This window comes from Lissotriton vulgaris, chromosome 1_2 (assembly GCF_964263255.1).
Source record: "Lissotriton vulgaris chromosome 1_2, aLisVul1.2, whole genome shotgun sequence".
Taxonomy (NCBI): Eukaryota; Metazoa; Chordata; class Amphibia; order Caudata; family Salamandridae; genus Lissotriton; species Lissotriton vulgaris.
Window position 1 is genome coordinate 84386536 of NC_141686.1, and position 26229 is coordinate 84412764.

At 46.1% G+C, this 26229-nt stretch overlaps 1 protein-coding gene across 12 annotated transcripts in view; it reads left to right on the top strand.

The window, feature by feature from the left end:
• Positions 1–26229, top strand: part of ERC1 (ELKS/RAB6-interacting/CAST family member 1) — a 2439553-nt gene that overhangs the window by 2162833 nt on the left and 250491 nt on the right. For 10 of the 12 annotated variants that reach the window (XM_086952855.1, XM_086952857.1, XM_086952853.1 and 7 more), the window contains one exon: positions 11886–11987. In XM_086952855.1, coding sequence (XP_086808981.1) covers positions 11886–11987 — 102 coding nt within the window. Of the gene's footprint in view, positions 1–11885; positions 11988–24016; positions 24084–26229 lie in introns of all 12 variants that reach the window. The other 2 variants (XM_086952864.1, XM_086952863.1) reach the window with 1 other exon arrangement.

Genomic DNA, 26229 nt, shown 5'->3' on the forward strand with positions numbered 1-26229 from the left:
GAGACCTATTGCATTAAAAATGCTTTTTATGGATAGTTTCACCTTCTGATGTTTTCCTAGATCCCCCTTGTTGTTCTGCAACGTCTCTGTAATTAGCTTTAACTCTCCACTTTTTTGTGGGCTTTAAACGTACCAGTCTGTATTTTTAGGTTTGATAATTTTCAGATTAGTGACGTCCCTAATTACCTCACAGAGGAGGAGGAACCTGATTCAGTTGTTTATAAATGGCATGTGGCACTTCCTTCTCAAGATCTTTGCTGCTGGGATTTTACTGCAACTGGGGAATTTTACAGGCACCAGAGATGCGTGCACTCTGTTGCATGGGTGATGCAATCTTTATTTTGCATGCTTCTCCGACAGATGCGCGAGAAAGCTGAACACGCCTTCTCATTTCCACCAGTGTGAGCCCTGTGAACAACACTAGACTTTGCATCATTCTTGTGAGAGTTCGGTTTCTTTGTGATCTTACTTTTGTGACATGTTGCAAGAGAGAAGAGCACAGCACTGTTATATTACAGCAAGATTACCAACTACATCTCAGTTCTCGAACCTCACTTTACATACTTTAAACAGGTCTCAGCCATTACTGTTATCCTGACCAAAGACCTTCCTATGCCCTAACCATCCTTTTGAAAATCATAAAAGTGAACCGTAAGTCTCTTGACCGTTCAGCCATCAACCAGGTCAATTGCATAATGTCAATGAGGTCTGTAAAATGGCAACTCAAAATTTAAGTCAAGCCTGGGCAGCGCATGTGCTGCTCTCCGAGGTACGCTGTATTCGGTTAGGGACTTGAAGCTCCGCCCATTTCCCGCTCATCATTTCATTTAGCTCCTCTTATTATCCTTTCGAAATTCTTGCATTTGGTTCCTGAATAGGCTTACTAGTCCCTCCTTGGTACCTCCTTCTCTGCATTTGTAACCTCCCATGAGGACTGGACTTTTTACTTCTATTGTTACATGGTCTGCTTTATCTAGTCTATGAGCACTATTTTCTTTAATGATATTCTCCTATTCCACCCATGACGAGCTTTCCTACAAGTTAGCATGCCATCCGCTTTTATTTTTTAATCCGTAATGGCAGTCTGCTTTAATTATAGTGGCTGTGCACTTCTTTATTTTCTTTGGTAGCATGGCCTGCTTTAAGTATAGCTGCCGTGTTTTACTTATTTAAATTGCCAGCGCGGTCCGCTGTTAAGGCAACACTTCTTTATTTATTGTATTTTAAAGCGCGGTCTGCTTTAACTTTAGCGGCCCTGCTATGGAACGTTCTTTTTTTCCGCCTTTCTTTTCAGTGTAAGTGCCCCAGAACAACATACTTTCACTTTAATAGTGGCCATGTCCCTTTCTCTAGACGCTGCTCGCTGTATTCAGGTTACAGCGAGCTGCGTCTAAACAAAGGGGCTCTGTTGCAATTAAACTGAAAGTAGGCATGGGGCACTTTTACAAAAAAAAACATTTGTGAACGTCACAAACAATTTTTTTTTTTTTTTAAAAGCACCCCATGTGAAGCACTCACTTTAATGGTGGCTGAGTCAGAGGTGTTCAGGGAATCTAATGCCATGAACCCCTCTGTGATGGGTAAGTCATGGTTGCCCTTTTACCTGCCTGGATCTTGGTAAGTAAATGCAGGAAAGAGTCCATTCGCAAATCTGCTTCTCATGATCCACAGATTTCAAGAATTGATTTTCTTTTTGAGACTACTGGTGTGAGTTTTTTTTCAGAGATAACAAACAGCAGCCTGTGGTAGAGCAGGGCCCGTCTAGCTGGCTACTTTGTGAGTAACCAGAAGTGAGTGTCCGAGTAACCCACGTCGATGATGGAAGGTGGGAGAAAATGTCACTTAATATACTGGGGGGAAATCAATGTTCCTCGTGTGTTGCAAAGCCTACATTGTGCGCTCTCTTGCCTGCGGCACTCACCAAAGCGGCTTTAAGTTTAAAAGTAAAAACAACTTTACTGAAAACACCCCTACATTTGGTCTGCAAAATCAGATGTTTTTATGTTCCTGTATAAAAATAATGCCTTTTAATATCGATTATACCTTTGAGTGCTGCTCTCGAGACCATTTTCCCCTTTGATAGAATGTCATAGATCGTGGCCTCGTGCCTGTTCAGTTCAAAATTGAGTAAATTTATAATTATAACCCAGAGTTGGCTACGAGCACCATGAATCATTGTTGGTCCACGGGCTCTCCCTGGCTGGCTCGCCCTTCTTTGTACGTGCGCATGCGCTGTATGTTATTTGTTGGATTTATAACTGCTCCCGCCTCTGAGTAAAAGCACATAATGTGTGCCAAGATATCGTGCTCAAGAAAGTAGGCGCGAGGAGGGCAGCAACAGCATAAACAAACGCTGAGGAGATGCGGTGAGACGCACCAGTGATGTGGCAAATCTCCTAGTGAGAGCTTAGGCTTGCAGAGACGCATTGCTCTCCGCACATACCTGTGTCAAGTCACATGGTAACAACTTTTTTTTCAAATCACATATTTGTCTACTCTGAAATGGAGAGGGTCTGAAATTTGCATCCAAGGTGCTCTGATCAGCAGGGTTTGCCACATCCAGACTCATTGTTTTTATTCTAATTTATACTGCTATATTATAGTTAGTTCTTTTGTGCAAGGAATGTTTCACTATTCAGGAATGTGGACGAGTCGTCCCGTCATGTATTTTTAATTATTATTCAGGTATCTCATCATTGTACGAAATGCCCAAATGCTCCATAGAAGGCCGTCTTCCTTGACATGCTAAGAGTTGTGACCGTGTTCTAAAGTTTATATCGGTTTATATTTTCTATAAATCTACTCGTTGAATCTTTATCTACTCGTTGCTCTTACAGTGTGACATTTTTTTTTGTAAGGAAAGTGCCCAATTTATTGTGGCGCATTTTCGTGCGTCATATTTCTTATCTGTAGAAAAATGGCAAGTTTTGGGAGGTGGTTGTGACGCGAGTATTTCCCATATGTATGTGCCACCCAAAACGAAAGAAATCTTTTTCAGAGTGGGGAATCATTTGATGGCTTGAAATAGAGGGAAGATACTTTTAAACTGTAGTTTTTTTTATATTCAGCATAGGACACAGTAAGTGGTGTGGCCTAATAAAAATGAATGTGTCCGTTTGTAACGTAACTGGTGGTCATGTAAAGCGCTCTGATACCTTAGGTCTAATTCGCGCTATATAAAACTTCCCCCCGAAAAAGTGCAGAGAGAGAAAACAAGTCAGGTCCCGGGCCGGCAGCCAATCACAGCACGGCCCGGGGAATGACGTCACGGGGATGTCCCGGCCGGCAGATTCGGGGGCGTGTTTTTCGCCCTCTCCCCTTCCCATTGGCTGGAAGGTAAAATTCTAGCCAATGGGAAGAGGAGAGGGCGGGACTTAAAAAAAGACACGGAAACGCCCCCGAATCGCGTTTTCACAGGGAAAGCGTGATTGACATCCACTCTCTTCTAATGGCTAGCCTCCATTTATGGAGCTAGCCAATGGAAGAAGGGGCGGATTCAAGTCCCCCATACTGTAAACAAAAGCTTTCGCCTGGGCGGAGCACTGCTTCACAGTGCTCCGGCCAGGTCGAAACCTAAAAAAAATAAAAGTTGAAGATGTCTTCAACTTCACACTGTCTGTCAAAGTAATCCGGCGAGACGAGGGAGTGTCGTCATTTGAGGCCTTGCTTCATGGATAAGCCTTTGCCTGGGCTGGCCTCCCCTAGTTTCCCAATCCCCGCCAAACTTTGTGAATTTTATGAGACCATGCACCTCCTATTTGGGGAGCCCATCCCTGCTGACATGCCTTTGGGCCGCGAAGTTTGTGAAGGGCCCCCACTGACGTGTCCTTCTCCCGCGGCACCAGTCGGGCCCTTTTTATCTGTTAATAGATCCGGGCAGTGCCAGTCGCACCACTCAACCTTCCCCCTGACGCCGCAATCACCCTTTGGTGGCACCGGCCCCATTCTTATCCACAACTCTGACACAGAGCCAGATGGGGGTCGTTCGACACAGACTTCAGTACAGACTGGAGCCATTCCCTCTAGACCGGAGCCTAAGCTCTATACCTATGGGCTAGAGCATGGGGAAGATTTGGATGGGCTGCTGAACCGGAGGGATACCAGCCACTAAACCCTGATATGGACTGGTGTGAGGAATTGGCAGAAGCAAGTGTACTGGACACCTCTCGAGATACTGGCTTGGTCTCTCCTCTTACCGTGGCTATGGAGAAGGGTGCCACATTTGCACCGTGGTGAAGAGGGTGACCGAGGTCATGGGCGATCAGCTGCTTTCCATGGGCATCCAGACTAACATCTTGACGGAGGTGCTTCAGCCGCGAGTCATCTCTTCAGAACTGCTTCTCCCATTCAATGAAGCCCTCACGCACATCCTGCTTGAGGCCTGGTCCAAGCCCTGGACAGGGCGTCTTATGAACAGGACAGTTGCCTGCCTCCATCGCTCCACCCAAGGGCACCCCTCTTTCCTCACCCAGCACCCCACCCCAGAGAGCTTGGTGGTCCAAGTCTCCACTTCCTGTGTAAATCCTGGTTCATTCCTTACTACTTCACCGGATAGAGAATCCAAGAGGTTGGACACCTTGGGCAAAAAAATGTGTATTTCCGCCAGCCTGGCATTGCAGTCTTTGAGCACTGCATGCATTTTGGGCAGTTACTCCCATTCCTTGTGGGATTCTGTTGCGCAGGTGCTGCCTGTGGTCCCTAAGGAGGCCCGGGCCATACTCTATCAAGCTATGGCTGATTGTAGAGATGCAGCTAAGTTCACAATGAGCTGTGGGCTGGACACGACCGACTCACTAACCAGAGTTTTCCGTTGGTGGCCGTAAGACGTCACGCCTGGCTGAAGACAAGCAGGGCTATTGCCAGGTCCATGGATCTTTCTGTGGCCTTCCATCAACTTCAGTTTACCTTTCTCTCCTTTTGTGGCCATGGAAAAGACTACCAGCCGTGCCTCTTCCCAGCCACCATGGTCCGGAAGCTTCCCAGCCTCTGCATGGCTGAGTACGCAGCACCCACAGACCTTTTGGGTCAGGGAGCCAACGGTCAGCCCAGTCCACCTCCCTAACCCCCCCCTCCTAATTGGCAGTTGCAGCCTCTAAGCTTCTTTAGTTTGCCCTCCGACCATCATGGGCAATCAGTGTGTGGCAGGATACGCCATCACCTTCACCACTGGAAGTCAGTAACTTTATACGACTGAGTTCTCCAGTTTGTCCGGAGGAGCTACTCCCTCCCCTTCATGACTACCGCTCCACCCATGCCACCCTCTTATGAAAGGCTGAGGTAGGACCATCTAGCTTTATTCTGCCAGAAAGTAGCAGCTCTCTTTGCCAAAGGAGCTATTGAGATGGTGCCAGCATCAAAAGCAGGTTGTGGTTGCTATTTCAGCTACTTTCTGATGCCCAAGAAGAACGGATCCTGAAAAGGGAGACATTCAATATGCTTACGCTCGCTCAAGTTGTGTCTGCCCTTGACCAGGGATACCAGTTGGTAGTGTTGGACTTGCAGGACCCATACTTCCACATTTCGTTGTGCTTGCCCACAGGCGTGACCTCCAATTCATGGTGGGCGACAGGCACTTATAATTTGCTGTGCTCCTTTTGGCCTTACCAATGCCCCTCATGTGTTCACCAAGGTGATGATGTTGGTTGCAGCTCATCTACGAAGATCAGGGGTACCATTTTTCCTTGTCTTGATGACTGGCTGTTGAAGGCGAGATCACCCCAGGCAGTCGTCTCCTACCTCCAGTCTACACCAGACCTTCTGCACTCGCTGGGGTTCCCCATCAACATGCCAAAGTCACACCGGACTCCCTCTCAGGTGCTCATTTTCTTCAGAGCTGTTCTAGCACGGTGCAGTTTCAGGATTATCCTCCCGAACGGCGAGTCCAGGATATTCAGGCTATGGTACAGATATTTCAGCCTCCATTCTGGGTTTCGGTGAGACTGAATCTGAGGGTACTGGTCTTATGACCTACTGCTTGTGAAACATTCCTACAGGCATGTGTGGGCTCTGCAGTGGGACCTTACGTTCCAGTGGACACAGCATCAGGAAAATCTCTTCAACATGGTCCAGAGCTCGGAGAGAACTGCAAATTATCTGTAGTGGTAGTTAACAAAGTGTGTTTGGGTCAGCAGCAGACCCCTCTCCAGCCAGATCTGACAGTGGTGACAGGTTTGTCACTCCTGGGAGTTGGTGGTCATCTGGGAGAAGTGAAGAACAGAGTCCTCTGGTCTCCAGCAGAATCCGGACTCAACATCAACCTACTGAAGCTCTGGGCGATACAGCTGACATTGAAAGCCTTTCTAATGGGAAGGCTAGTGCAGATGTTCACGGAAAACACCACCGCAATGTGGTACTGAAACAGACAGGGCATGGTGAGGTCATGTACCCTGGCAAAAGAACACGCAATGTCAGCACTTCTGTACACTGGATCTCCTGTGGCAGCAGTAGGGTAGGGTTCTCCACGTGAATCTGTCAACGCTCCGCCTTCATGCATGGAGAGTGATCGGCGACAGTTGACCAATTTCAATCAATCAATAAGGGAATTATGAAGCGCGTTACTCACCCATGAGGGTCTCAAGGCGTTGGAGGGGAAAAGGGTGCAGCTTCAGTCAGTCAAAGAGCCAGGTCTTGAGGGTCTTCCTGAAGATGTGCAGAGTAGGGTCTTATGTTGATGGGGAGCTCGTCCAAGTCTTTGCCGTGATGTAGGAGAAGGCTCTTCCACCCGTTAAGGCTCTACGATGTGTGGGGTTTCGTCGAGGTCAGCGGAGTGGCGTGAAAGGAGATTCTTTTGTTGTGATATTGGGGTCCGGTGTTGTGAAGACATTTGTAGGTGTGGGTGAGTATCTTAAAGGGTACTATCTTCTCGACGGGGATACAGTGGAGGTCTCGCAAGTGCTGGGTGATGTTTGTGTCGAGGGATGCAGAGGACGAGTCTGGCTGCGATGTTCTGTATGGTCTGGAGCTTGCGGAGCAGGGATTTGTTGATCCCGGTATAGATGGCATTTCCGTAGTCCAGTCTGCTGGTTATGAGTGTCTTTCTTGATTTGGTGGGAATCTATTTGAAGGTCTTGCGAAGGATGTGGAGGGTGTTGAAGCAGGTGGAGGCGACGGTGTTGATCTGTTGGGTCATTGTGAGGGACAAGTCGAGAATTATGCAGAGGTTCCCGGCGTGGTTCATGGAGGTCGGGGGCTGCCGAGGGCGGTGGGCCATCAGGTGTTGTCCCATGCAAAGTGGGAGGGTACGAGGACGGGGACTTCTGTCTTCTCTGAGTTAAGCTTCAGGCAGATGCTGCTCATCCAGGAAGTGACATTCTTCATTCCTTCCTGGAAGCTGAGTCTGGTGGTGAGGGGGTCCTTAGTGAGTGAGAGGATGAGCTGGGTGTCGTCGGCGTAGGATACTATGCTGAGTCCATGCTGTCTGGTGATGACGGCAAGGTGGGCCATGTAGATGTTGAAGAGTGTGGAGCTGAGCTATTATCCTTGGGGTACTCACAGTTAATCTCCATGGGTTCGGAGAGGAAGGGGCGAAGTCTGAATCTTTGGATTCTACCGGTGAGGAAGGAGCAGATCCAGTCGAGGGTAGTTCCCTGAAGGCCGGCGTCGTGAAATTTGGCATGGGAGACTGTGTCAAAGGCTGCAGATACGTTGAGTAGGAAAAGGTCTGCGGTGTGGCCTTTGTTCGACGAGGGTGTGGTTGTCATCTGTAGATGCGAGTAGGGTGGTTACAGTGCTGTGGTTGCTGTGGAAACCGGATTGGGAGGGGTCGAGGATGGAGTTCTCTTTGATGCATTTCGTTAGTTGAGCAGTGGCGAACTTCTCTTTAACTCTGGCCGCGAAAGAGAGGAGAGAGATGGGTGGGTAGTTCTTGAGGTCCGTAGGGTCTGCTGAGGTCCTCTTGAGGAGGTGTTTGATTTCTGCGTGTTTCCAGTTATCGGGTAATGTGCCGGCTTCGAAGGTTGCATTAATGGTGTGTCGTAGCTCAGGTTCAATGGCGGCAGTGGTTTTGTGGAAGATGTGCTTAGGCAGGGTTCCGTGGAGGCTCCTGATTGAATGCCTTTCATGGTTGATGCAGTTTCTTTGGTGGTCACTTGGGTCCAGGAGGAGATGGTAGGCTGGCTGTCGTTACTGGGTGGAGGAGTGGGTTCAGTGTCCGTAGTCTGTTCATTAAAGTTGTCGTAGAGGGATCTTATTCCCAGGTGGAGGTAGGAGCCGAGTTTGTTGCAGAGGCCCTGGGAGGGTGTGATGTCTGTGGCTTCGCTGGGGAGCATGGTAAATTCCTGAACGATGCTGGAGAGTTCTTTGGACTTGTTGGCGTTAGCATGGATTTTGTTTTGAATGAAGGTCCTTTTGGTGGATCTGATGAGTTGGTGGTATTCCGTCATGGCGTTCTTGTAAATGGTGCGGTCCTCTGAAGTTTTGCTGTTTTTCCAGATCTTCTCAAGACGTCTGCAGGTGTGTCTGAATTCTTGTAGGTCTGCAGCGAACAAGGTGGCCTTCCTGGGGTGCTGTCGGTCTGGGTTGCGGAGGGTGCCTGCTGGTCTGCGCAGTTGGTGATCCATCTGTGAAGTTCTTTGTCTGCGGAGTAGGCGTTGGTCGAGGTGACCAGGGCATCGCGGTTGAGGGTGGAGTTGAGGTGCTCCTCGGTGACCTTGCTCCAGTTCCTTCACGGAGGATGGGGTGCAGGTTTGGGGGCGGTGGGTTTGTCAAAGCGGGTGGTCCGTCAAGGGGGGTAGAGTGGTGTGGCTGAAATGTAAGTTGTTACCTCCTGTGAAGATGGGGTCAAGGGTTTGTCCTGCCATGTGGGTAGAGGTGGTGACGAGTTGTTTCAGTCCGAGGTTGTCCAGGAGGGTGACTGAGTTAGGGTCGCTGAGGTTGTCGAGGTGGAAGTTTAGGTCTCCGTTGAGTATGTAGTCCATGGAGGCGATAACGTGGGGTGCGATGAGGTCGGCAGTGGTGGTGGTGAACGTGGTTTCCTAGTCCAGGGCGGTCTCTAGGGGAGGGTGCCACATAGGGTCATTCTGGGGCTTGTCTGGATCTTGAAATTGAGGTGTTCGGTAGTGGACGGGGAGTTGCTCGTGCTGTAGCTGGTGAATTGGAGGGAGCTCTTGTGTGCGGTGACAGGTCCTTCTCCTGGGCGGTTGGGGCGGTCCTTCCTCTGGATCTTGTATCCGTTGGGGATGGCGGTAGCGATTTCGGGGGCAGAGGTGGTGTTGGTCCAGGTTTCTGTGAAGAAGGTGATGTCAGGCAAGAGGGTGTCGAGAAGGTCCCAGATCTCTACAGCACGTCTATTCAGGGAGCGCACGTGGAGGATGATGCAACTCAGGGCTTCTGGGGTGTTGGTGTCTGGTGGGGGGGGGGGGCGGCGGCCGTGGGGGAGCAGTGGGTGGTGAAGGTTTGACAGCAGTGTCAGCAGGAGACCTGGCCGTGGGTGCTGTTCGGCATAGACAGCTGGCAGTTGTTCCTTCCGGGGTTGAGTCCGAGGAGGGCAGCTGAGTTGTAGCGGTGAGTGGTCGGAGATCCAGGGTTTCTTGAGCTGGTCGCAGTCGGGTCGCGGATGGGCGCAGGCGGGCTTGCCTTTGGTGCGCCAGCGGCACGGCTGCACAGCGGCCACCATTAAATAGGGAAGGGGGAGGGAAGCAGAGCTGGGAGGCGGTAACGGCAGGGAGAGGGCCAGAGGGGCAACGGCGGCAGGAGAATGGCGGCGGGAACAGGCACGGAGGACAGAGACAAAGGGCACAGGTAAAATACGAATAAAACAGGCAAAAATAGATAGAATTACAGAAAAAAGAGATACATACAAGGCACAATGACAAAAAGACAATAACGGGCACAAAACACGCAGACAGACAACAGCGAACTAGCAGAAAAGCAAGGCTCTCCCACTGGAATGTTGTCGGTGTTGTAGATGAACTCCTTCATAATGAGCAGAGTTCCACATACAGACAGGATATACCCGGGGTTTTTAGCTGATGTTTTGCGCAATTTATGCAGCACTTTAAGCTTGCAATCATTTGAGTGTTGGAGAAGTGTGGCTCAGGGGTTAGAGGCGGCAGACCCGGAAGCTGAGATCGGCCCTGGACCAGGGTTCAATTTCCCGCCTCGACGGGGCTTGGGCTCAATAATTCCACGGTCTCGAAAATTCTCGCTCCGGTGCCTACTCGACTCTCTCACACTCTGCGACTCTGGGCAATAGCTTGCTTAATCTCCACAACGGCCCCTTGCGGCGGGATGCCTGGCTTTCAGCTTGTGGGTACCCTGCCGGGGTTATCTCACAGGGGAATACCAGGACGGCAGGGCTCGAGTCGGGGTACCACGCAGGTGGACGGTGTCCCCCCACTTATTTTACCGAGAGCTCGATAACTGGAGCAAATGGAGTCACACATTCACTCTTTGGCTTCTCTGGTGCGAGATCGGAGCTCATTCAGAAGGCTGCGCACACGCTGGCTTCTCTGAAACAATCACATCTAAGAGATGAGCAAGGGGAGGCAATGAGTCTGATGGTGCAAGCCACCTTTCGTGACGTCACTTCCTCTCATGACGTCAGCGTCCCCCCACTTCTTTTTTTAGGACGTGTGCCCTGCAGGACGGGTTCCCCAAGCAAGCGCTTAGATGCCTGCGATGTGGGTGATTTGCGCTATATAAATACATGTACATTTACATTTACATTTATTATTAAGCTTAGATCGACTGTATGTTTTTTGCATAAATAAAGGCTCTCACTGAATTATTCTCAATAAATGTTCCTACAGCGGATATCTCTAAAGTAAAGCATGTTGCTTCACAATGAATGTAAATCTCATTTGAGACTGGTGTTTAAATAGACAAGGCATCTTTTAGAGACGTTTTCAGACGGATGGTTTACGTGTCTTCAAAATGTCTTTTTATTTAGTTTATATGAGTTTGCAATTTATATGAGTTTGCAATATATATGAGTTTGCAATATGGAAAACTTTTACTTGTAAAAATAGTTCTCTAGTGTAGTTAAGTTAGGTTAGGTGACACATTTGAAATCGGAAATAATGATAACAATTTATTTCCAAGGCTGTCTTTTTTTCTCCTACAGAATTAAACGCAGTGTCAGGGTTTCGACAGTGTCGCAATAGTTGGAAACCTCGCAGTGGTGACAATCATTTCACGTTTTAGTGTATTTTGAAATCCTCACCGACACGCGTGGGGACACGCGTGGGAGGTGTACCACCTGATGAAACGTTCTTACTGTGCTGATCAAGAACTTGCCTCACGTCTGGGTGTTCAAGAAACAGGGGACTAGGTTGAGGCATTTCCTTTTGAGGATGATCCCTGGTATAAATAAATAGGCTGCCTAAGAACTGAGATATGTTTCTGAAAAAATAATGAATTTTTCTGAACGTAGAAATAAAGCCAGTCTGTTTACTAAATGGAGTGTACAAACCTAGAAACTAAAAGCTAAATGGACTTTATGATTTGGGCGTTACGATTGGATTGAATGCTTTATTGGTGATTAGTGTGTTTTACGTTTTTAACTCTGACTGGTACCAACGAAAATTATTTAAAAAAATATGGGGGTCATGGCAGAGACTCTTACTGTCTGGGACAGACTGGAGGTGGGGATACTATTGCTCTTCGACTGAAGCACCGATCCAGCCAGCGCCTTGAGACCCTACGGATGAGTATTCGCACTTCACTAGACACTTGATTGATTACCGTTTTGACATATTTTACAGGGCTGTGCACGATTATAGACACAGATTAATTGGATAGGAAATTATGTCTTTGTCAACACGTGGTTCTTTGCGTCTACATAGGCTCCCAGATTTCAAATGGAATGTACTGACAACTGTCTCATAATAATGAAAATTGTTTGCAAAACATTTCTGACTGGTACTTATGATCTTTTACCACTACAGACTCAAAACCGAATGAAACTGATGGCAGACAACTATGACGATGACCATCTCAAGTGCGCGTCTCATTCGGACCAAACCAACCATAAACCCTCCCCAGACCAGGTGAGCAAGGACTTCTTTTTATTGTCTTAAACTAGCCGCCTTTCAGGCACGTGCTTAGTGTTCAAAACACACGAGTGAAAACTGACGATCTATGCACAGTATGCTACCTCATGATCAGAAACGGCCAGAGGGACAGGGCCTTTTTAGGATGCTTTTCTATTTAAGTCACATCATTTGCAGTAATAAGAGTTTGTTTGAACACTACTGCGTAAAAAAATGAAAAATGAACCACTGCAAGAAAAAATACCTTTAGCTCATCCTTTACTTCAGTATTAGACGCCTGCCACAACCTCATTCGTACAAAATTAATTAATGTTGAAAGTATTCCATATTAATGATTAATACATATTTTCTGAACATATGAAACCTTAGCTGAGTGCGGTTTTTAAAAAAACAAATCTTCCCAAAAGTACAAAGAACATTATCCCAGAACCTGTTAATGCAGAAACATACACACACTATAGGCGGAGGCAAAACACTAACACACAAAAATCAAACATTTTATTGCAGGTCCTTTGATACAATTCTTCTTGAAGTTGTGAGATTGCTTCGTTTACTATTATGAAATGAGTACCGTAGATTTATTTTTGCTGGCCAAGGGAATATTCTCCTGCATTGAAACACAACTAAAGCATAAAGTAACGTGGATTGGATTAAAATGGTTATATTCTGCATCTTTCGGATAGATAACTCATATTTTCCAGAGAAGATTGCAAATTCATAGTTTTAACTATCGTGACTGTCTAGCATTTATAAAACATGGATGTATACACAACTGACAGCATTCTCACTTTCCGCCCAGTATCACATTCTGCACACATTAAGGCACACAAATTACTTTTCCTCACCTGCTGTCCAGTCTGCGAGCGCTCAAAAAATAAAATAAGCGTGCAAAAAAAAATAATAATAATATTTCCACATTTTCAGCCTAATGTGCAAGAATGCTCAAATCACAATAGAACATAATCGTCTTGCCTCACTTAACTTTTGTTTTTATTTATTTAATGAGCTTATATGGCGCAACAGCTACCCGTAGGTTTCCCGGCGCCCTGGACCACTTCTAAGTTAGGTGGGGTCAAGGAAGTTTATTAATTGAACAACCATGTCTTAATGCCTCAGCCGTAGCCGAAGCGGAAGCGAATTCCACAGGACATGAGCCAACTAAGCAAAGGAGCGGCCACCCATCCGCACCAGTTTAAATCTAGGGACTACGAATTTAGCCTGATAGGATGAGCGAAGATGACGAGTAGGAATGTATTTTTGGACCAGCTTGCAAAGATAGCTGGGAGCCATTCCTGTGTTGATTCTAAACATAATGCAGAGTGCTTTGAATTTAGAGCGATTGCCAATCTTAAGCCAGTGTAGATTGCGTAAATAGTCCGAGATGTGGGTCCTTTTTGGGAGGCGAAATAGTAGTCTGGCTGCAGCATTTTGGATCACTTGCAGCCGATGAGTGACCTCTTTATTGGTTCCTAGGTATAAGATGTTCCCGTAGTCCAGTCTGGAGACAATAAGGGCCTGGACTACTGTCTTTTGGGCCCCTTCTGGTAACTGCCAAAGGATTTTCCTCAGCCATTTTAAAATGGCAAAGCATATAGAGGCGGTCTTTGCTGCTTGTTGTTGCATGGACAATTTGTCATCAATCATGATGCCCAGGTTACGAACAGCCTGCACTGGTTGAGGGGTAGGACCCATTTCCGTTGGCCAATGCAGAGGGCTCCAAAGCTCTTTTTGTTCGCCCAGGATCAGAAGCTCTGTTTTGCCGCCGTTAAGATTCAATTTATTGGAGTGCATCCAATCCGCGATCTTCTGGAGTCCATTAAGAAGGGGCGACACCTCAGCCTTGTCAACTGCCGATAAAGAGAAGACTAGCTGTGTGTCATCTGCGTAGGAAAATACAGTAAGTCCGTCTTCTTCTGCTATTGTTGCCAAAGGACTTGTATATATATTAAAAAGCAACGGACTTAAGATAGAACCCTGAGGCACTCCATAAGGGGAGACCAAAGTGCTAGAGTTATTGTTCTTAGAGTAAACCTGAAAAGATCGATTAGATAAGAAGCTCACTAGCCATTTCAGGGCGGAGCCACCGACACCCTTAGATACTAGAGTCTGGACAAGGGTTGCATGGGAGATGGTGTCAAAGGCGGCACTCAGATCCAGTAAAATGAGTGTCACCGCGCCACCCCGTCCAGTCTCTGGCGAATTGTTTCTGTCACTCCCAGGGGTGTAGATTCTGTTGAGTAGCCTGCTCTGAACCCGGATTGAGACGGGGCAGAAGATTGTTGGAATTAACAAATTCCGACAATTGGTTATTCACATGCTTTTCCAAAGTTTTGGAAAAAGCCGGTAATAGTGAGACTGGGCGAAAGTTAGAAAAGACTTCCTGGTCCCCATTAGCTTTCTTCAGTACTGGTTGGACCATGGCGTGTTTCCATGTGTCCGGTATCACTGCTTCCTCTAATGAGGCATTAAGGAGTTCCCTTATTTAGTCTAAGATGCGCGAATCCAGTTGTTTTAGAATGCATACCGGGATAGGGTCCATCAGGGAAACTGACTTAATGCTCCTTAAAATCTCCAAAAAGGATGTCGAATCTAGCCTTTGCCAGCTGGTAAGTAAATTTCCAGGAGATTCTACCAGCTCATTGACGTAGCTGGAAGTAGTTAGCATGGGTGCAGGGCTCTCTTCTTCGTTAGTCCTAAATCGGTGTAAATTTTCGCAATTTTATCATTGAAATAGTTCGCCAGCTGGTTGTATTGAGTTACCGATTCCCAAGGATGTGCAAAGCAATAAAGTTCACAAATTACACTTCCCTACTAGAGGCCAGAAATGTTCGCATGAGCAAGACATGTCGAACGCACTTTACATTTCCCCACTTGCAGTACCTTCCACAAGCAAACGTAAAGTTAAAAATATTTTTCCCCCTATTTGCTTCCTAATTTACAAGCATGCACAAAATATCAAGAGTACGCATATGACTTTTCCCCCTTTCAGTTCAGTCAATTTTAAGATTTACACACTGTTGTACTACATAGATTTACAACCAATTGTATTTTTTCAATTTCCTCTATATTCTGGTAGAACTTGCATTTAAATAGAAAACGTATTTCAGGCTGTTTCTAGTGCTGATTGCGTGTGTGTGAGGGGTGAATGGGGAAAACTGAAGCGGTACCAGTGTGACTACTGTGGCTACAGTTCTTCATTACAGTTTCTGACAGGCAAGTTTGAGCCGCTCTTTGTCACTACTGGCCGTTCTTAAAATTCACAGCTTGATGTGAACTACAGGCCCGAAACAAACTGATTATTCAAATCAATGTGTGAAGCCCATTTGTATGAAATCTTGCCAGTAACCCCTACCTCAGGCTGACTCATTTACTGCTTCAAAATCAAAATCAGAGCGTAATTAGCCAGTATTCTTTCCATTCTTTTCCTTTCCCCCCACTTCTTTGAGGCTCCGACTTGCTTTCATCTAATATAATGTTGCGTTTACCAGATTTTTTGGAACTTGCATCTGCAACAGGCCACCATCTCATATTTAATTTGTGGATAGTATGCATTCCTACTTGCTGCCTGTCTCGCGATCAGCGTTGTCGGATTGGGACCTTGCAACCAGCTTTTCACACGATCACGTCGTTTTTCAGGAAGTGTGAATCACGCAGCTGTTGAGCGTGTACCGCAACTCTGATTTGATCCCCTTAAGCCGTGGCTTTCTTGGCTCTGCTGGATTTTGCCTGGTGGGCTGACGAGGACCGCCATTATATATCGTCTAGCGGTGTTTCCACTCGCAGAAATTCAAATACGACAATTTCAGTGCTGCAGCTCTGCCATTGGCAGACCCGCCATTGTAGAAGCAACAAAGACCGCCCCTACATAGGATCTAGTGATGACACACTGAGGCACTCTATAATTGAATTTCACTGTGTCTGCTATATCTTGCACTCGGCAGAAATCTGCAGTCTGATTTTTCCCTCCTCCGCTCGACAACCCCTATTAACATCGATCATCGCACTGACTGAAATATCCTACTTTCCGTATCTCCACGAGTCTACCTGAGTTGTACCAGACCTTTCACACACAGTATCTATTGAAGATCTATTGCCCCACCTCCCGCCACCCTTGTCCTAATGAAGACCCGCTAGCAAGGTTTATACCACGCCTGCATCCATCTGGGTCGAAACGTCGACACTTTCTTCTGTGTTCAGCCTCCTCCATTATTTATCATTTATGATCTAATTTGAGGCATGACTGTCTAAAATCAATTGACTAATTAATTGTTTCATTGTGTTAATTGTTTAGAATTTTCGTTGCATTTTGGTCTTAGTGACCGCCTGTCTGAGTTTTCTATACTTTCACCATTCCAGCACTACCCATCCCTACTTCTTTCTTATAGGGGCATTATATGTGATTTAATATGTACTCATTTTTATGAATTAGTTTTATGTAAACACACGTTGTGATTAAAAAACAATGTTGTTATAATTTTCTCTATATTTATTTATTCTGGTTATGATTGAGTTTATTGCGTGTTTATCTGGGACCACTTTGTGTGTATCAATACTTCGCCCAGGTCCCAGTGACTTCTTGGGTTAACCCGTGTCTTAGCAGCACATGCGCAGGGCGAGTGGCCTACTGGAAGTGGGTCTTCCTACCCCGTACCGTTCTGCCTACCGGCTGTACGTGCCCTCTGGAGTGTGATGAGGGACTACTGTCCTCGCCCCAACCCCGGCGTCCCCGTTAAACAATGGGATGCCTACTGACCCCAAGGTCATGTCCTGTGACTTGTCGCTACCAGCCACGCTAGCATATTCTCTAAGAATATTTAATTACCCAGTTTTGAGAGGTGAACCGCATCCTGTATATAACAAAGTTCTCCCCTGATGCACCCATGTGGAATTGTACAGAGTTTTGGAGTCCTGAAAAGTCTATCAATCCTGTTTGTGATCCTCTTTACAGAGTGATTCAAATCCCAGACAGACGCCCCTGCCATTGGAGCCTCAGGATCATGTGAGACCATACTAAAGTCGCTAGGGTACACTGCTTGGCCAACCATCCTACTTCTGTGATTAGAGCCTCCACTACACCCTTCCTGCCCATGCGGACCAATTCATTCCCTCCTAGATTTTATTATTATTGCTGCGGGTGCCGCAAGGAACCTAAGCAACAAGGGACCAATGAGCTTCTGGAACTGCTCCAGTCTCAAATTCCCTTGACCATGTATTGATACGTCCCAACATCGCCTGGCGGGCCCTGTCCATGAATTTGCCTGTGAATTGTTTTTGCTTCAACCTGTTTACATATGAATGTCCTATGATCCAGACTTCTCTGCGGCCCGGCGGGTACCGGGAGCGGGCGAGGCACATTTGACCCGTGGGTGATGACAAGTTCCCCTCCTGCTTGACAGTATGTGGAAACTGCAGAGAAATGGAAACCAGGCCAACATTTGCGACAACACTTAAAGCAGATGCAACCGCACATAGCTCTTGTAGCGCCAGGGAGACCCCAAGTTCCCCCATTAGTGTGCAAAATGTTTCCAACGCCCTGCTACACTCTTGTGACTGTGGTGCACCTAGCAGCAAGAAATCATCCAAGTAGTGCAATACCCAGTGGTGCCCTGAGACTTGCCTGAAAACCCATTCCAAAAAGGAGCTGAATATCTCAAAATATGAGCAAGAGACAGAGCACCCCATTGGCATGCATTTGTCCATGTAGAACATCCCTTACAGCTGAAAACCCAGTAGATGGAAATCCTTTTGATGCACAGGTATTAACCGAAATGCAGATTCAATGTCAGACTTTGCTAATAAGGTGCCTAGGTCAAGCGACCGCAGCATAGCAATCGCCTGGTCCAATGATGCGTATCTCACGGAGCACAGGGCTCCATTAATGGCCTCATTCAAGGACTGACCCTTGGGAACATACAGGTTATGGATGAGGCAGAAATCCCCTGGGTCCTTTTTGGGTACTACCTCCAGTGGTGAGCAGACACAAGTATCCACAGGCATTTAATCAAAAGGACCTGCCAGTCTCCCAAACGCAGTTCTTTCAGTACTTTCTCTCTTGCCACAGATATGTTGTCCCTCACTGACTGCTGATTGTGGCAGTAAGACATCCCTGAGTAACCAGGAGCTGGGATCTGGAAGCCACCCCTAAAACCTTCCAACAAAATCTGGGCTGTGGTTGGGCAAGAATACTTATTCTACCAGGATATCAGGGCCATAATGTCAATAGTTGAGTGTGCCTTCCCAAATAAATAAACCTCATTCTTGTTTCATGGCTCCCTTGTCTTTTGATTTTTAAAGCACTTAGACTCTGGGTGGGAGGAGAGGCCACAGAACGAGCAGGCATGTTTGAATTTACAAGAATCACTGGTCCTGGTGCATGTCTTTCTGTTGAAAACCCAACATGCTCCCTTCTTGCTGCTCCCCCCCCCCCCCACTTTGGGTCGTACTTGACTGAAAGGACTGCCCTTTTGGCACGTCCTTGCTTTGGTAATTCATGTGTCTTAACCACAAAATCATATCCACCTGGTCCCATGTGAGCGCTGGATCAGATGCCTTTACCTTTCTAAAAGCTTTGTCATATTCCGTCCAGCACATTGCACCATACTCATCATGGGTACATTAGCCCTAGAAATTTCTCTATCATTACAGCATGGAAGTTTCCAAATGACTTTATCCAATTAATCAGTGTTTCCTCAACCTTTTTCCTAGTCGGACAATTGGCCCAGTCCCTTGGGTGAGCCCATTCCCTTAATTTCTTGTCATCCTCCCTCTCATCTTTGTCCACCAACAAGGAAAACATGTTTACATATTCCCCCTTCCAAGTTTGCTCTTACATCCTGTGCGATGTGCCTTGCCAGACGGGCTTTATTTGAGCGCACATCCCCCAAACCTAAACTTGGCAGCAGTTGTATTGTACCTGCCGGTGTGCCCACTTGCATCATGGCGTCTTCAGGTCCCGCAGTTGCGGCCTTGTTTGGGGATCCAAAGTCAGTTGTGGTGCTCCCCGCTCTTTTGGGAACCTCCACTGGTGGCGGCACCACCTGTGCTGCTTTCCACACGCGTGCCTCTAAGTTCCTTGCCTCCTCTAACACATTCCCATCATCTGATAGAATCCCACTTCCTGTAGACTGAATCACTGCCCCTGCTTTTGCCAGCCATGGTAGCAAAGCTGCGAGGCTCGCCTCTACGTCCTCTTGACACAGAGCTAAATTGGGAGCACTGGCTGATGGTACGAATGGCTGAGCTGGGGTCTTATTACAATTAGATGGAGTCGCCCCTCCTGACGTCACTCCCCCCCAGCTACAGCCAGAGCCATTCCCACACGTTCAAAAATGTAGGGCAGGTGAGGATATCCTCCAACCCGCGTGGCTCCAGGTCTGTGCTTGCCAGTGCTAGTCCTGATGAGGAAGGCGAAGGGTGCTGATGGTCACTCCAACCAATGGCTCCAATCTTTACTTGTAGCCTGCTTGTGGGGAAATACAGCTAAAAAAGGGATTAAATTCCTTATGCCCCGGACACGTAGGGCAGAGGCGAGAGCTGGGTAGAGATAATCAGCTGAATCCCCCATCCGCCTCCTCCTGCCGTGCCTCCTGTGATCACCGAATTGCTGCGACCTGCAAAGAGTGAGAAATAAAAGGGAAACCACACAGAGGCTTCCTGAAGTCCTCCACGATCAGTCGGTGGGCGTTCCTCACTGGCAGAGCGGCGGAGAAGGAAGAGGCTCTCTCGCCCCTGTGCTGGTGTTCTTAAAGGGGTCCTACCCCCCAAACCAGTTGAAACAGGCCCTGGCGAGATCCGGGACCTGTTCGCCTTACATTTGCCCCGGAAGTACTTGAACTGCTTTAGGGGCAAAACCCTCTCAGTCAATGGGCGAGGGCGGGACCCCAGCGCTTCACAAGCGTGGGCCCTACCTCCCCCTACCTCGCCAGGAGAGTAAACCGGGGATCGGCACAACCGCCATATTGGCAGCGTAACCGAGTTCCTGGTGTTGCCTGTGGACTTTGGGAGCAAGTGCCATTCAGGGATTGTTTACCTTTATCAGGACTTGAATGCTATCCAGACAGGCGTTACTTCCTACTGGTAAAGTGGTCATACCTCCTGGTTCGTAAAGAATTCCCTCAAGGTTTCTCCAGTGCTTAAGAAATCCTTTCAACCACACAATTCTGTGTTACTCTTTTGGCACTGAGAAAACTACATTCAACAACTACACCGCTTCCCTTTCCTTGCATGGTATTGCCTTCTTCTGAATTCTGCGTCTAATTCCGTACTATCAAATGCTACCATTATGCAATCTTTGGCAAAATTCTCAATGAATATTATGAATTCGCAAAACTCACCTGCACACATTCCAGCTTTTTGGAGCACTACACCAACCTTCTCCCTCATGGTCTAATATTTCTTTCAGAGTATCCAATGGACTTTATTTGTTTTTTGGAAATCCAGGGAACCTGCCTTTCAACCCTGGTCTCATCTTCATGGTATTTTTTTGAAGTTCTTTATACAAAGTATTTATTGATGAGATACCTAGTTCTAGACACCCATCCCGTTCTTTGCACATATTTAATACAATTCTTAGAAAACCATGTTTGAGATACCCTAAGTCATCTGCGTGTTTATAATAGGGCTGACTTTCTTCTGCTTCATTTTTAGATTTAGGCAACTGTCCAGGCCTCAGAGTTTATTAATTCTTAGCTACAGTTGTTTTTTAAATCATTTTTAAAATCGTGAGTATTTTTTTAATTTAAAAGATTGAAAATTGTTTGAAATGATTAATATTATGGTTACCAGAGTTGATTTACTCCCTCTATATGGTATTTTATATTGACAACACCTGTTAGCCACCACTTCCCGTCTTCGTCACAAGGTGTTAGGTTTTGTTAGCTCAAAGAATCATTGCTTTATATTTTCACTGGTCACCACCCATGAAGTTAATTATACTGCCCTTTCAGGGCAGCAATTCATTGTTAGTGTGATCCAGTTTACCACTGTTGTATCATCCACAGTGCTTAATTTGTATACTGATGAGTGCCAGTGCCCCAAATGTGGCTTAGAAGCTCGTGGCCGGTACTATTAAATGTCAGCATGTCAAATGCAGGTCTATTGAATCCACTGCCAGGCATTCTGTGCCCTTTTAACTCACTCTTGCAAATTCATGTTTTCTCCCTTGAAAGGGGCGTGGGGGCACATTGACTCTGACAAGCAAATGTTTTTGTTATTCTATTTAATGGTATTAATTTTCTATACCACTTTTCTAGACCTCAGAATGAGATACAGATTCCTACCGTGGATGTATTAGACCACTTAGCAACTGGACTCATCAGGGACTTTATCAGCTGCTCAACTCCCACTGTGTTCTGATGCATAAGGTACTAAGGAATTCTGGGAAGTGAAGGAATCTCGGTCACTTATATGATCTATGTTGTAACTTACAGTCAAAATCTCACAATGCCCTAGTGATTCCTGGGTCATAGATGCCACCATTGTATGTTATGACAGCATGTAGCAAAGGCTTCAGCTGCCTAACCTTTGGCTGGGGGTACTTTAAATGTAAAGAATCTGCTGAGGAAGCATACTATACATCTAAACAATATGAAATGTTTTCTTCTGTAGCATATATGGACACATCAATAAGTGGTTCAGTAGGATTCTAGATAGCAGTGAACTAGAAGTAGCTGCTTCTCTTGTTTATTGGGCATCTTCTAAAAGAACAGAGTGTCCAGGCTGACCATTTCATCCAGAAGATACAGCACTCTTGCAACAAAGGCTTTCGGGTGTCTGCTCTGCGAAGAATACCTGGTTTGCAGTGCTCCTAGAGGAGGTTTTGGTCCCAGTTCTTCTCAGAACTATCTTTTAGTTGGAACTTTTCCTCAGTCTAAATCCGCATTGGGTACCAACTGTTTCCTGTTTGTATTCTCGCTAGTGCCAGTCATGTTCAAGCTTTTTCGGGAGATAAGCATTTCACAGCCCTCATAAATCTGTTTATCACATCTTGGGCTTGACAGTCATCTGTTAACAGATACAGTTCCGTGTACATGAACTGCCTATTTTAATCAATTGAAAGGATTGGCCAACCTTCGCTCTCTGACAAAATTAGTAGAGAGATACTGTGTGCTGATTTAAAAAAGATTGGTTGAATATCATTAGGAATGTCAAAGCTCAAAAACATTATCCTGCAATTAACAAACCCCTTTTTGATTTTGAGTAAATCTTTAAGCCATTTACTTTGTACAATGAAGTTTGTTTCAGTGTTATGATCTTTTTGCTAGCCTGCATAGATACAAAGCTAATTTGGTTGATGTTTTTATTTAATAAAGAAATATTTGGTGCAATGTCTTTGGCTTCCCTAAATGCTATTCTAACATTGTTTTGACGAGCGATTAAACTCTATTTCTGCCTATCACTCGGCCCACGAGTTACATTTCTTAGGAATTGGCATGATTCTCTATTAGGATCGGTTTACTCGATTCCCATTAACAGTTTGACGCACATAAACTGCATGATATGCGAAAACACTTCCAGTGGGACAGATTGTTCTTCCCACTCTGTCTCTCCCTTTTTGAATATTCTCTGCTTGGATCTATTCGTCCATCTTGGCTGGTAAAGCAGAATTAGCTGTTTCAAAACTTCTTCCAACTCTTGCTTTGAAATCAGTTGCGTAACATAGCCCCCCCGCAGCCCACGTGATCCGGGGTGGGGGGGGGGGGAGCTGCAGGGGGCCCCCTCAGCACAGTAAGTACCCTGGCTTGAGAGCTCCTAATTGAGTCTGGAAAGGGGGGGGGGCTCCATGTACCTTTCAGTGGGCCCACTAAAGTTTAGTTACACCACTGTTTGAATGGGCGATGTTAAGTAGGTCTATAACCAAGGTATCAATTGGAGTCTATTACCAAGGTATTAATTAATTATTCTGTAGGTAGATTGTCCACTCCATTGATTTTCATAAGGTCGTCATACAATAGCTTGTGTCTTTAGTTCTAACGTTCATTCTTGTATAGCAAAACAGCGTCCACTGCTTTCAAGAGACGCATCTTTCTAGAACAAAAAACTCCTATTGCTGAAAAATGAAAAAAGATGTTTCCTATAAGTGTAACTTCTCCATCTGCATCACCTTTACTTCACCATGCATTGAGAGCTCCATTTTCATAGGGATATTTCAGCAACACTTGGTAATATGATAGATATTTGCCTGAAGGCATTGCTGTGTACTCCTATAGCATGGGATGGGCGGAATGCTTGCAATAGCCTAACCATTGGCAGGCTTGCCCTGTGCTCCTCCTGAGCTAGGGCCCTGCTTGAGGCACTTCTGTTGCATGGTCCTCTTCGGGACATCTTGTAAGTCCTTTCAGTGGACACTAGCCTCCTCAACTGAAAAATGCTGCTTGTTCCTGCCCTTCTTTCTTGTTGCATCGTTCTTTCATTGTTCTTGTTAAGTGTATAAATACTGGTGACTTCAGAGCTACGTAGCGATTTTGCTCTCTAGCATGTTTACTTTTTTGAGCTGAAAAATCAGTTTAAGTCCTGACCTTTAGCCGCTAGTAAGTATGTTTTACAAATAGTAAAACCAGCGACTTGGTCGGTTTCATTCTTGCCCAGTCCGTGGCCATTACTGTTGGGCTGTTCGTACATGGGGGCTGTAGAATAGAGGTGATGCCTCAGCGTACTGCCTTCACTGTAAGTGACCTTTACCTGCAATGCTTGTTGTAATGGGGACATGTTCTACACGTTGTTAATATGTACAAATATGTGCAACTAGCAAAAGTCAAGCAGATGTATATGCTGCACTCGTGCCTGTCAGATGAGATGTAGCCAGAATGAATACAGCTTCCTGTCAAGCTGATGTTAGTCCTTCCTCTGATGTGCGCAACATTTGGCCCAATCAAGACATTAATTCGTTGCATGAACATCTTCATACACAATGTCAGTCTATGCTTATGCCAGCTCGGTGTAATGTTGCAAATACTAACCAATTCTTTATTTCACTCTCATGCTGCCTTGGGATGTTTCAATCTCCTTTGCCCTCTTTCAACCTCTAGGATGATGAGGAGGGTATATGGGCATAGCCAATCAGATGCTCTTAATTCAGCCATTTTGTTCAGAACGGTGAGAATCAGCTTTGTTTAACAGTAGAAACGCGTCCATGCCCCTTGCATGCTGTGTACTTGATGTGCTTGCTTTTTCTCTTCACGTTACCTGTTTTTTATAATCATTTGTGTATTGAATCACATGTTTATCATCTTGATTATTTTCCTAAATACTATTGGGAGAGCTCCAGGGTATGTTCTTAAAGTAATGTGCTCAGAAACAATCGTCACAGCTTTGGAGAGAGGAATGTTTGCTGCTTAATTTCAGCCTGCTCTTGCGAAAGGATATCTCTTTGTAGAGAGCACATTAACTGTTTAATGAACTGTTCCTAAGTAGATCAGCGGCAGCTAATCTGACCTATATCAACATGTACATTCCGCAGCTCAGCCGTCCCAACCCATACTTTCTGCACTGGTAGCCGGACCTCTCTCAGCAACAGTGGGGACGACACATTAATGCCTAAACAGGAAGTCCTGTAATCCCTGTTTTACTGAAGACCTAAATTTATAGAGGAAAATTAATAACTTTTCAGAAATGGGGCAAGAACATTACAAGCTGAAACAAACTAAATTTTCTACATTAATTTTAAATGATATAGAATTGACATATGTTAGCATAAGTTTTCTCGTATTGAGTGGAAATTTGAAAATACAATCCCTAATTGTAGTTAAAAGAGTTTAGCAGGAAATTCTGATTCTCCATGGCAGCAGCGTTTACTTGATTAAAAGTCCTGTATGTCTGGGCTCCGTCTCCTCCTTGGTGGCAAGGGGCAAAGGGGACAAGCCGTTTAATTTCATACCCTGAAGAAATCCGAGTGAAGAGCTCCTTTGTAGTGTTTTCCACAAAATTATATGGTCCCTTTCCTTTGTTTTCCTTTGTCTTCTTTCGTGCACGTCTGCATTGTGTGGAACCTTTCTAATTGTTTTTTAGTTTTGTCAAGCTGTTGTTGCTGAAAAGTAAGTAAGATGAGGTAAGTGTACATGTGGAAAGTAGGATATTCTGCGGCAACCCTAAAATTCTTGTTGAAGCTTGCAAATCTGCATTCCTCCTACTATAGGTGATTACTCTGATGTAATAATAGATCGTTAAATACAGTGAGTACATAAAGACCCTCTAAAGCCGTAGAATCCAGCCCAATAAGGGAGTAGAAAATGTCAAAAGTCTCCCAACAAAGCCAGCCCGAGAAAAGTTACTAACAAAGATCAGAAAAAAGAGGAGCAATTAGCTGACTACAGTTAGTTCATTTCTGGGCATAAATACGTGTTTTACAAGTTTGAAGTTTGCTTCTTATTAAACCCTTCCATATTTATGATGGGCTTTTTACTGTTCCGCTTTAGAAACGCCTTGGAACACCAAAAGTGTTGATATAACAATTCCCGCTAAGACATCAAGAACAGAATTGGAAACCAGATGAAAAGTAGGCACAAATTGCACCACAAAACCTAAACAAGCATTTACAAGGCAATGGTCTCGTCTTTGTTAAAGTTAGAGCTCTTGGCATTGCTCATGACATTATTTTTGTTTTTAAAACATATAAATAAATGGCAGTGTCATTTACAATGCCAATAGCTTAATCTCTCGCAAATGCGAGACCTATTGCATTTGCATCCACACACAGAGCCACATGCACCCCCACACACACACACAGAGCCACACACACACACAGAGCCACACACACACAGAGCCACACACACCGACAGAGCCACACACACCGACAGAGCCACACACACCGACAGAGCCACACACACCGACAGAGCCACACACACCGACAGAGCCACACACACCGACAGAGCCACACACACCGACAGAGCCACACACACCGACAGAGCCACACACACCGACAGAGCCACACACACCGACAGAGCCACACACACCGACAGAGCCACACACACCGACAGAGCCACACACACCGACAGAGCCACGCACAGACAGAGCCACGCACAGACAGAGCCACGCACAGACAGAGCCACGCACAGACAGAGCCACGCACAGACAGAGCCACGCACAGACAGAGCCACGCACAGACAGAGCCACGCACCGACAGAGCCACGCACCGACAGAGCCACGCACCGACAGAGCCACGCACCGACAGAGCCACGCACCGACAGAGCCACGCACACACAGAGCCACGCACACACAGAGCCACGCACACACAGAGCCACGC